The 12,472-nt window shown below is 35.6% G+C and overlaps 1 protein-coding gene across 1 annotated transcript; it reads right to left on the bottom strand.

Annotated features, from left to right (window-relative positions):
* Nucleotides 1-1,169: 1,169 nt before the first annotated feature.
* Nucleotides 1,170-12,463, bottom strand: sl (small wing phospholipase C gamma 1). The gene is made up of 28 exons (XM_089847711.1): nt 11,839-12,463; nt 11,586-11,735; nt 11,359-11,497; nt 11,213-11,294; nt 11,059-11,139; nt 10,898-10,987; nt 10,723-10,824; nt 9,622-9,737; nt 9,469-9,554; nt 9,190-9,396; nt 9,040-9,119; nt 8,924-8,981; nt 8,679-8,851; nt 8,447-8,613; nt 8,177-8,377; nt 7,981-8,100; nt 7,676-7,907; nt 7,428-7,619; nt 7,285-7,351; nt 7,073-7,227; nt 6,680-6,776; nt 5,436-5,800; nt 5,247-5,364; nt 5,023-5,181; nt 3,386-3,477; nt 3,020-3,192; nt 1,530-1,616; nt 1,170-1,498 (listed from the first exon to the last, which is right to left on the bottom strand). The coding sequence occupies exons 1-27, from the start codon at nt 12,047-12,049 to the stop codon at nt 1,580-1,582; spliced, it is 3,750 nt and encodes a 1,249-aa protein (XP_089703837.1). The 5' UTR covers nt 12,050-12,463; the 3' UTR covers nt 1,170-1,498; nt 1,530-1,579.
* Nucleotides 12,464-12,472: the final 9 nt, after the last annotated feature.

The raw sequence follows: 12,472 nt of genomic DNA on the forward strand, positions 1-12,472 counted from the left end.
TGGTTCGAATCTCTTGAAATTTTAGTGAGGAGTATATTGAAGGGTTTTAAATTATCGTGCAAAGTTTCAAAGTGTACAATTCCTGATACGCGCTTTTACATGGGGAAAAAATTGTTTGTCGGGGCTTCTATAGCGCGTACAGCCAAAGCGTGATGGAGTTGGCTATGTGTAAACAAAACCACGCTTATGTTTCACTCTTAATTACTCAAGTCATATTAATTCATTGTCATTAACGCATTTTTAAGGCGAATTTCAAGCAGCCCGCAAGAAATTTTAACTGGAGAAGCTTCTTAGGGTTTATTCAAAACCCTGTTGTACTTGCCAAAAAAGATGGTATCCCAGCAAACACAGACTACCAAACTGTCTATAATGCTAGGACAATGTCATTCTACATTGTATGCGCTAATTATTACGTAGTATTCTCGGCATTAGCTACGATGGTGTACATTTATTCGGAATTCGGAGATGTTACCCCTTTAGCTCAAACCAAACCTTTAAACGACACTTTTTTTCAATTTCACGGAACTTTTGAACATACAGCTGCAATTTCTCTTATGATACTTTTGAATTGCACTATGCTTTACGTCATTCATCGTTTCCCCCTTAGAATATACCATAGCGAGAGCCGTAATAATTTCATAGTAGTTTTTAATCAAATATTAATGCCTTGGAAATCAAATAGAATGAACTGTAACCCTGGCGGAGTTAAATTATTGGGAGATTCAACTTTTCACGAGTTAACTGGTAGTTATAAGTTAGGGAAAAAACGCATTTATCTTAATGTACAGTATTTTCGATATCCCGCTTGGTATAATGCAATGTTAGGTTACGTGTAAAATAAATTGTCACACGCAATAAAATAAAATAAAAGTCATCAGTTTTGCTGTATTTGTATTTAATTAATTTAATTAATTTATTTATTTAATTCATTGTTACTTCATAAAACGAAGGAACAATTAAAATGTCTTGATTATTAAACACTTGTAAATTATTTCCGCAGATATTTTAACCACTTTACTAATATTTTTTTTCGGGGGGGGGGGGGGGGAATATTATTTTTCGGGGGGGGGGGAATATTTTTTTTCGGGGGGGGGGGGATATTTTTTTTCGGGGGGGGGGGGGTAAACGAAGCCTAACGTTTAATTAATTATTTCCACTTTCGTTAAATATAAGTAGCAAAATTACATTTTTAATTTATGTAGATCGCAATTATAATTAATTATTATTATTCTTTCTTTCTTTCTTTTTTTCTTAAATTGTTTTTTTTTAAAGCTATTGACAAAAGGCACTGTTTAAAAATTGTACACTAAAATATATAGTATATCCATTATAATTATTTATTTATTTATTTTTGATGATTTAGGCCTAGTACTTTGATTGTTTGTTTGTTTAAAAAAATACAGGGATGTGTGAGAGTGCGAATGAGTGAGTGATTTTTTTTAATTAATTAAGGAAATCTCATAAATCCCTACGTCATTTTAAAGGATTAATCGATTACCTTAATCCCTTACTTAATCTTAATGGATTACCTAGGCTTAATCCCTTAATCTTTAATTCCTATATGATTATAACTAACTATTTACGATGTAGAAGAACGGCTGTTATATATACGAAGCCTGAAATAAATAATTTATAATAATATTATGATTTTAGATTAAAAAACTTTTGTAATAATGATTACAGGAAGCCCGCACTCTTAAATTTAAATTCCTTATAGGAAAAATAGGAATTTTTTTCCCGGAATTATAGGATTTTATAGGAGAAAAAAAAATCACGTGTTTTTATAGGAAAATATAGGACTAAAAATGCTCATATATAATACAATTTTGGGGCTTAAACTATGTAGAAAAATCTCAAAAAAAGAACAAAAAAAAAACTAATTGGATTTTACTTTGGAAACTCAGAAGAACTTAATTTAATTAAAATATAATATATATAAAAAATCCTAGGCGAGCCTTTGAAGCAATTTTGGTGTCTATTCAAATGTGATCTTGATAAAAAAAAGCTAAATTTTGATAAATTTGATGCTAAACTATACGAAAACTTTGACTAAGTCAAAAATATAGGATATTATAGGACCTTTCATGAAATTATAGGATAATATAGGACTGGTTCAAAAATATAGGAATTATAGGACCTTTCATGAAATTATACAATAATATATGACTGGTTCAAAAATATAGGATATTATAGGACCTTTAATGAAATTATAGGATAATATAGGACTGGTTCAAAAATATAGGATATTATAGGACCTTTCATGAAATTATAGGATAATATAGGACTGGTTCAAAAATATAGGATATTATAGGACCTTTCATGAAATTATAGGATAATATAGGACTGGTTCAAAAATATAGGATATTATAGGACCTTTCATGAAATTATAGGATAATATAGGACTGGTTCAAAAATATAGGATATTATAGGACCTTTCATGAAATTATAGGATAATATAGGACTGGTTCAAAAATATAGGAATTTATAGGACCTTTCATGAAATTATACGATAATATAGGACTGGTTCAAAAATATAGGAATTTATAGGACCTTTCATGAAATTATACGATAATATAGGACTGGTTCAAAAATATAGGAATTTATAGGACCTTTTATGAAATTATAGGAAATATAGGACTAAGCCAAAAATATAGGATATTATAGGACCTTTTATGAAATTATAGGAAATATAGGACTGGTTCAAAAATATAGGATATTATAAGACCTTTTATGAAATTATAGGATAATATAGGACTGGTTCAAAAATATAGGGTATTATAGGACCTTTCATGAAATTATAGGCGATAATATAGGACTGGTTCAAAAATATAGGATATTATAGGACCTTTCATGAAATTATAGGCGATAATATAGGACTGGTTCAAAAATATAGGAATTTATAGGAATTATAGGACCGGTGGGCTTCCTGAATTATTAATGTAGCATCAATATTCATTAGAGGTTTGAGTCTATTCTTCACTACCTAAATTGGCCTAAATTTGCGTATCGAGTGACTTACCTCTCTTCACTTTTACTCCTAATTTGTTCTTCAAGCTGATTTAGTCTTCCTTGCAAAAGGGTGATATTATTGGTACCGGATGAACTACTTTGTTCCAATTCTACAATTTGACGATTTAACAGTTCAGACTGATCTCTTAAATGTTGTATGGTCATATAAATTTCATTCTCATCCTATAGAAAATAAACCTTAAAATATTAATTAACTTCAAAAGAGTTAATTAATCACCACCAAAAAACCTACCAACCAATCCCCAAATTAATATTACGCAAGCTTTGGTAATTAAAGAAGCCATTTTAAAATCATGCATGCATTTTTGGCAATTAAATTGCATTGCGTTTAAAACGAGCGTGCAATTGCAAATACCTTAAGAGTGTTGTGGATATCGACTCTTATCAAAAGAGACGCCAGTTCAAGTTCCTCCGAGTATTCGTTTTTTAACGGAACACTTCGATATCCTGGACAAAAAAATGTATAGTTCGTAAAGGGCTGCTCATTTGAATAAATAAAACCAGAAGTGAGATGAGATGAGACTAGAAGTAAAGGGCTCTAGCATTGGTAATAGATCCTGGCACTAGTGAACAAATTTGAGGATTTTATCTTTATGCCGCTTCAATCGCGCCTACGCTACTGAGAAAAAAATTGGTCGAGTTCCAAAAACATTTCCTACACCCTTCCCCTCAATCTAAAGCCGCGGAACACGCACGCGGGTGCTGGAATCTAGTTCGGCCGTCCACCACCGCGAGCCTCTCAACGTTTTGGAGGGGAAATTCAGAAACCGCCACCAGAGGGCCAACCGTTCGTGTGTTATCAAGAATATTCACTTTTGCCAAGTGAAGAATTTGGTTAGCTCAGTACCTACCCCCTTCCCCTCAAACTAAAGCCGCGGAACACGGACGCGCGTACTTGAATCTAGTTCGGCCGTCTACCACCGCGAGCCTCTCAACGTTTTGGAGGGGAAATTCTGAAACCGCCACCAGAGGGCCAACCGTTGGTGTGTTATCAAGAATATTCACTTTCGCCAAGTGAATTAAGAATTTGGTTCGCTCAGTACCTACCCCCTTCCCCTCAACCTAAAGCCGCGGAACACGGACGCGCGTCCTTGAATCTAGTTCGGCCGTCTACCGCCACGAGCCTCTCAACGTTTTGGAGGGGAAATTCTGAAACCGCCACCAGAGGGCCAACCGTTCGTGTGTTATCAAGAATATTCACTTTCGCCAAGTGAAGAATTTGGTTAGCTCAGTACCTACCCCCTTCCCCTCAACCTAAAGCCGCGGAACACGGACGCGGGTGCTTGAATCTAGTTCGGCCGTCTACCGCCGCGAGCCTCTCACGTTTTGGAGGGGAAATTCTGAAACCGCCACCAGAGGGCCAACCGTTGGTGCGTTATCTATATCTATATAAATCAAAGTCCTGACTGACTGACTGACTGATAATCAACGCCCAGCCCAAACCGCTTGCCCTAGAAGGCTGAAAATTTGCAGGAACGTTACTCATAAGTAGTAGGCGCGTACTAAGAAAGGTTTTTCCAATCCGCCGCCATCTTAAAAAATGGCGCCCAGAAATGTAAAAAATCTTCTCTATGCAACAAAGTCCGCGCGTTTCAACCGATTTCACAAATATTTAGTACACTGGTTTCCTTTAACCTATAGACGGGTTGAATGGTCTTACGGGTTCAATTTGTTGCCATCTTTCTAAATGGCGGCCAAAAACTTAAAAACCTTTCTTTATGGAATAATGTCCGTGTGAAAAATAATAAAAAAATGCATCCCGACGGGCTGACGGGCAACGCCGAGTGCCTTCGTTCCTAGGGTGCTACAAAAATATTAGCCATCAGAAGAATCTAGCCATTCTTTATATCATTTTGATGGTAGTTCTTATTACACGCGAGCGACGCCGCGAGTAACAGCTAGTCAAGAATATTCACTTTCGACAAGTGAATTAAGAATTTGGTTAGCTCAGTAGGATACTTCTGGTCTCATCTCACTTCTGATAAAACTAACCAGTTCGAAGGGATGTAACTGGATATACAGCTTGTCCTAAAAATATTGGATCCCCAAACATATCTTCAGCCAAAACCACAAATCGAAGCAACGCAAAATCAGGATTTCTGATGTCAAATTGAAAGGTTTCCTTCCATAATGGGTTAAAACCATTTTCAGCTGAATGGAAAATGATTTAGAATTCTGAATACACCGTAATCTTTCGAAAGATTATTTTATTTTACTTATGGTTCCCGTTTTTCTCTTGTCATTTTTATCAAGTTCAGATTCGACAATTTCAATCTCAACATAAGGGCTGACAACCCCTTTTTTTGGTTTCATCAGATGCCTAGCTGCTATCAACTGTTGAAGTTGAAACGACGATATTTAATATTTCATTCAAACTCGGGGGGTCAAAGTTCACCTCGTCTTACTTTAATCGTCAGGGATATGGGTTCGACAAGACCGTTTAAGCCATTTTTATCACAAGGGTCAAAGCGTTCGTCAAACATAAAATCAGGTTTTAAAATGTAACCGCATCGTCCATTGGCTAAAAATTTCCCTTGGTTTAGCTGCATCGCTCGATCTGGTGTTTGGTAATTAAGAGCGACTAATTGACATCCGCCATTCCACATTTTAATAGGATCATAATTGGAAGAATCTATTCGAGCACCCTTGGGGTAGACGCGACTTATTTGGCGATCGTGGTAGTTTAGGAAAGCTTTACAATGGGTTTTTGTCAAATATTTTGAGACTTTATGCTCGGGGAAAGAAGACATTTCGGTAAAGTGTCCCTTTCCTATTTAAAAAAGTCACCCCAAAATGTTAAGAACAATTTTTTAACGCGTGATTATGATAAAAATACCATAAGGACATTATCTCTCTCTCTAAGGGCCCAAGATTCTATGTTACGGTTGAAATGTATGTATGTAATGTATGATTTGATCAGCCATCCGTCTCATCTCAAGTGGTATAATAATTGTATATCCTAAACAGAGGCCGAGCGCATTCGCTGCAGAGTAACCCGGTATTGAACATTTTTCCCTCCTTCAAAGATTTCTCACGACAGCTCTTCGTGATTTTTACTAAGCGCGAATTTACCTCTTGTGTCTGAGAGAGCTGGGGGGTTCTGGAAATTCTCTTACTTATTTTTTCCCCTCAGTCCTTCCTCTATCGCCTACCCGCCTGTTTTAGTTTGATTCCCAACCGCTTGGGAGCGTTATTTCAGAGCTCGCGTCTAGACCACGACCGGCTTAGGATATCGGATATCGGTCGTGGCTGATTTTGAAAATTATTTTTCTCTCCCGCGAATTAGCCTTATTCCTGATCAGCGCCATCTACCCATAGCGGTGACTTTGAGAACTACTGTAAGCGGCAAGCCAATCAGATGTCGCTAAAATCTGGTGACGTCATTTTTGGTAAGACCCGAGAGTGCCAGTCAGTGACGTCACCAGATTTTAGCGACATCTGATTGGCTTGCCGCTTACAGTAGTTCTCAAAGTCGCCGCTATGGGTAGGTGGCGCTGATCAGGAATAAGGCTAATTTGACGAAAAATTCGGAAGGAGCCCCTATACAAAATGATCTACGTCACATCTAGGAGAACTAGATGTTTTTGCTAATAGATGCGCTTGGTCCCTTAGAGAGAGAGAGATAATCTCCTTATGAAAATACTCTTACTTTCAAGACTAAATGTTACAGCTCGACAATAAACGACTAAATTAGATAACTCCTTAGCTATACGCATATTTCTTTCCAATTTCCTGCTTTGTTGTACCTTGAATTTACCAATTTAACATATTTAAATTAAAATGATTAATTTAAGACTAGTTATCTATAAAAATTGTTAGTTATCCGGGTTACAACAATCAAAACTATATTCTACATTGATTGAAGCGTAAAGAACAAAAATTTAAGCTCAGGCTTAAACCAACTACTTCTTGAAGAAGCTTTTGTAGTTATTATCGGTGATTACGCATCGTTCGTTTTTGTTAATTGTATTAATTAAACAAAACTACAGCGTTTTAATTAAGAAAATAAGTGGGTGAGTCAAGCATCGCCCCGTTTAGTTACCATGGCATTTACCGACACCGCTGTCTCGCGAATTTTGGCCACCCAATCATTCATCTCCTCTTCAGTTTGAGCTGCAATTTCAACTGTAGTCTCGTTTGGAGACATTGACATGATACGAAAAACAAAGTCTCTGTGATTACGATTGGCAACAATATCTATCCCAAAACGATGTTATTAAAATGATACCAAACAGTTTCAGAATTGAATCTTACCAACGCTGCACCCGAGTATATCGATAAAACCTTTTTGGAGATGACCTAATGGCATTGCTTCTCCAGACTAAAATTGCGTTAAATATTGCTTGGAAAACCGATCTTTCAATCATGGTACAAATAAAATTAGCATATATACCAACCACATCGTCAATACTCTGCGCTTCACATTCCTCAACAAAATTAGCTGGAAACCAATGATGTTTTTTACCACCATAATCACCTCTCCACCATCCTCCATCTTGTTTTACAACATTAGTAATAATTGCGTGTTTACAAAACGAAAGCTCATCTTCTCTTTGGGCTTTATAATCATATAGAGCTTTTACTGTAAGCTGTTAATGAAGAACTTATTCAATTAATATCTCCTCTATGTAATAGTACAACATACCTTTGAGGTGAACGATGACGGATCCATGTATGTCCCACCGGCACCACTCGCGTCTCCAGTGGAGGACTCAATAAGCTCTTTGGTAACTGGAGTTTTAAGCTTGAATCTCTTATAGAGTGGATTCTTTTCGTAGAAACTAATCAAGTCGACTAAACTTTCAAATTGAACTGTGCCTATTACAAAAAGTCGCCCTTCCCGTTTGATACGACAATGTTTAATCTTTCCATCAGCGCTATTATTCAAATTAATTAATCATAATTAACTCTATAGGCTAAGCAAACGAACGAAGAAACGAAACAACTCACAAGAAAGAAATAGCAAAATTATCTTCTCGATCGCTGGGTCTAACCAAAAACATGCCATCTTCAGGCACTTTCTTTAAAGCTTCTTCAGCCACCGTTCTCGTAACGAGTGGATGATACCATCTTTTTAATTAATAAAACCAAAACGCAACCTGAGTCATTTTATTCAACGTCAAATTTAATATTACGGTAACTCAACTCTTTTCCCTCGTGTTTATTGGGTTGGGGTACAGGCTCATTTAAATACATCATAAAATCGGGACTTCTTAATGGATGCGATTGATAATGAGTAATTAAATTATACAATGTATCAAAAGTGACAGATTCGATCACGGAATATTTAGTTTGGCCCCTTTCTTGTTTCGAACGAATTCTGACGTGATTAACTTGGCCTTGTCGCCTGTAAGTATTGTTTTAGTCGCACTATGATAAACGCTACAGTGTGTGTGTGTATGTGTCTACTCCGTACCAAAATGATAGGGAATAGTCCCCGACAAAAGTGTCACTCTTTCGAACTAAAAATGTACCATCGCCCAAGTGGCAATGTTCTTGAAGTAATTCAATTCCCTGGTTCCTACCACCTGGTAATTTACCATGATACCATGTCTCACTAAAATGAAGCTCATCAGGTACCCTCTGTAGAACCCATTGTTAATTATTATTATTATTCAATTAACGATGTTGTAAATCAATTTACACACATCAGCCCCTTCAACACTGTCTTCTTCCTCATCTTGATTGGCTTGTACTTCGGCGTAATACATTCTTTTCGAAGTTAACATAAAGAAATGTGGCTGCCATTCACCATCAGGGTGATCCTCTAAATATAAAGTGCCATTCTTTATGGCACTACTAACATCAGTATCGGTAGTTGCTAATGTATGGCATAGAATTTAGTTTAATAATTAAAATAAAGAACATTAAAAGTAATATTATATTTATATACAGTCTTCACTCCGAACAATTTCAAACTTTTCATCAGTGCCTTCGGGTAGTTTTTTGTGCTGAAAAATCGGGTTGTTTTCAATAAAATATTTTCACCTCGCCTGAATTTCAATTTACTTTGATTATAAATTTGCGCCTCATTTGAAAGGGTGAGGGCAATTTTTCTTCTCTATCAACCAACTGAGTTAACAACATGTCTAAGTTCAAGTGCAAAAAGGTAATATATTCTATATCTCTTGGAAGTATTTGTTTATCATTGTAAACTACCTCCGAAAACTTCGGTAAACGCAGATGCCATATTTCTCTGTTGAGGTAATGTACATCTATTTTCAACTGAAAGAATAACTGGATATTCTGAGGTAACAAAAGCGTGTTCTTTGATGGTTTTTATAACATCCATAAAACGAATTTTGCTCGTTAATGTATGACCGTGGTATACATAAGGCATACCATCTGGTCCATCCCAACAATCCACTAGATTTATACGATAATTTTAATTATATTTGATGAAGTGATATCATGAGAAAGTCTGAATAGAAAAATTACACTCGATACAACGACATCCCATTCTTAAAGCTCTAGCATACGCTTCCGTAGAAGAATCACTTTTAACCTGGTCACCAGTAAGATATCTGTCGCAATAATAATTAAGTATTTAATCAAGACTGAAAAGTTCCCTAACACCTAATAGAATATTACGTATTGTGCGAAGACGCGACCCAGTAATGAGAAAGTGGCCGATTCATGTCTTGATAGACTAGATCGTGCCTACTATCCCAAATCTCATTTTGTTTACTAAAAAGAAATCCTAGGAACTAGAAAAGAAATTTCAGGATGCGAATGAGATACTAACTTTAATATTAGTTAAGGAAAAGTTCCAGTAACGTAACATTATACCTTAAAGGGAGGGTGAAGTAGAAAATCAAGTGATTTTTTATCGATTCTTCCACTAATTATAAGACCAGTCTGCATAGTGAAACATCCGGGAAATATCTCCGAATGATTTTAAAACTAAAATTAGGTTCAGATTTTAAGGATAATTGGAAATAAGGACCTCCGACCAATCGCGTAACGCCCTGTCTTTTTATTAACAAAATTCTCGTGGCACGCTCCATGTCTCGCGCCACGATTGTCACGTTGCGCGCAAAAATCTCGTGATAAGTTTCATTCGACACGGAACGTGCCACGAGAATTTTGTTAATAAAAAGGCAGGACGTTACGTGATTGGTCGGAGGTCCTTCTTTAAAATTATCCTTAAAATCTGAACCTATTTTGAGTTTTAAAATCATTCGGAGATATTTCCCGGATGTTTCACTATGCAGACTGGTCTTACAATTAGTGGAAGAATCGATAAAAAATCACTTGATTTTCTACTTCACCCTCCCTTTAAAAGAACGGCATTTTTCTAATTATAAAAGGAATGGAATATTAAAAAAATAAATAAATGATCTCTTATTACAAAATAATTAGCATTTAATTAGTCTTAAAGACGAGGACTACTGCGCCATCCGCCATTGGTTTTTTAGCGTCTGCAAGCCCGAACCACTCACCCCTGCGTGATTGGTTGAATTCTGACACCCTGAGAGAGGTAGGAGTAAGATAGTTTCTGGCTTGCAGACACCACTAAACCAATGGCGGATGGTGCAATAGTCCCTGATTATTTTTAAGACTAATTAAATGCTAATTATTTTGTAATATGAGATCAATTATTTTTTTAAATATTTAATTCTTTTTATATTTAGAAAAAGGCTGTTCTTTTAAGGTATAATGTTATGTTAGTTGGCCTGTCATAGAATCTACCTCTTTAACGGTAAAATAGGGTTCCTGAGCATCCCTAGCAGGATCACATAGATATTCACGCATAAATTTACTAACAGTTCTATCATCTTCCGCTAATGGATCCTTTATTGTCAGAACAATTTTAACATCAGTACAAAAAAAAACTCGCGCGTTCTTAAAGGATTAATTAATATACTTTTTGTTCTTGTTGCAAAAATAGTTGAAAATCTTGAAGTGTAATTTTAACATTATCTCTGGAATACATGCTAAAAAATTCTAGATAGAGCTGAAGAAATATTCTATTTTTATACTTTTCTGAATCAAAAATCGGATCAAAATATTTTAATTTTCTCTTACATCATCTTCATAAATGAGGTTGTGATAAAAACTAGAAAAACCTTCAAAACCAATTTCACCCGTTCTCCTATCATCAACCTCCTAAATATTAATTTTTTGAGTTAAAATCTTGCTTAAAAACTAGGGATATTTTTAAATTTAAGAGTCTTTTGACCTGAAAAAGGTCTTTTAGTCTGTTGTTCGACAATTTACAGCTAGCTTGTGGAAGAAATATTTTTAGGTCTTTCAGTGTAACTCTGTAAAAACACGTTGATGTATCTTTCCAATTCAATTTTTTGAAATTTTAATTTAAATTCTTACACTCCACGAGTGTTTTCCATTTTGTAAAACTCTTTTCTTAGCCATCTTTCTACTTGTAATGGGTAAGGAGCGTCAATTGTCTCCTTAGCCAAATGACTAATACCTTTGATCCAATAATCACATTCTTTGGGTATCATAGCTAATAAATTAGGTTTTGTAACACTTCAGATCAACCTCAATTCTCAAATAAGGTCGTAATGTGTCGAATAAGATGGAAATACACTAACCAATGCATGACAAGGATTTCAAAACAAATCTTGTTCCATACCAAATAACAAAACAATTTGGACTGGCCCAATTTTTGGCATCGTCTAACCATTTCTCAAAAGCTTTGGAGTTTTTACCCTGACGTATTTCTTTAATCTCTCGGATATCAACTTTACGGGTAAAAGCAAAGCGACGTCTTTACTCTCCAATTGATGTCAACCAAACCCCCGTTTTACCACCACCAAATGCTAAGGTAATTTAAAAGGTACTTACCCTCAACAACTTCTCTTCCATTGACAGTTGATACAATTTGTCTTGTCTCGAGTTTAATTCGAAACTTACGTTTTCTTTCTAGCCTACTCTTCAAGCAAAAATTGACCAGATCAGTACCAACTTCTAGTTTACGTATAATTTGATCTATTTCCGTCAAACATGGTGTCAAAAGTGAGCCACCACCATTTGACATTCCACCACCCAGAGCCATTTGTAGTTTGTACAGTAAAAATTCGTACGATGATAGTTTTTAGTTACGGTATTTCGTAATTGTACGAAATTCAATTATTTAAATCATAACAATGCCGTTTGTTTGGAATATGCACTGTGATTCCGTGAATATAATGAATGACATAAAGATAAAATGATTGTCTAATTAAGCCTTGGATTCCAAACTAATCTTGTATCCGGTTCACTATCACTTTGGTAGTCGATTCTTTATTAAAAAAACTGTTGTTTCACCAAATTCTTTACAAAACATTTTAACATTTAAGAGGCCAAAATTTAATGTTTTAACTGTGACTAAAGTTGCAACTGCCTATAAACAAATTGACATTTCACGTCACATTTCTTTAAACGCCATCATCGCGAATCATCATCTCAACTTCTCAAGGCCATGGAGATGGAGGTAGGG

This window comes from Phalangium opilio, unplaced genomic scaffold, assembly GCF_054372755.1.
Source record: "Phalangium opilio isolate 3A_F unplaced genomic scaffold, DU_Popi_V2 ptg000082l_1, whole genome shotgun sequence".
Lineage (NCBI taxonomy): Eukaryota > Metazoa > Arthropoda > Arachnida > Opiliones > Phalangiidae > Phalangium > Phalangium opilio.

Excerpts from the sequence above, each read along its gene's own strand:
- sl (XM_089847711.1), bottom strand. The coding sequence starts at position 12,049 with ATGGCTCTGGGTGGTGGAATGTCAAATGGTGGTGGCTCACTTTTGACA. Across the intron at positions 11,736-11,838 it reads TGGAAGAGAAGTTGTTGAGG|TTGATATCCGAGAGATTAAA; the intron begins GTAAGTACCTTT and ends TTACCCGTAAAG. Across the intron at positions 9,738-10,722 it reads CCTATTTTACCGTTAAAGAG|TTCCTAGGATTTCTTTTTAG; the intron begins GTAGATTCTATG and ends TTTCTTTTCTAG.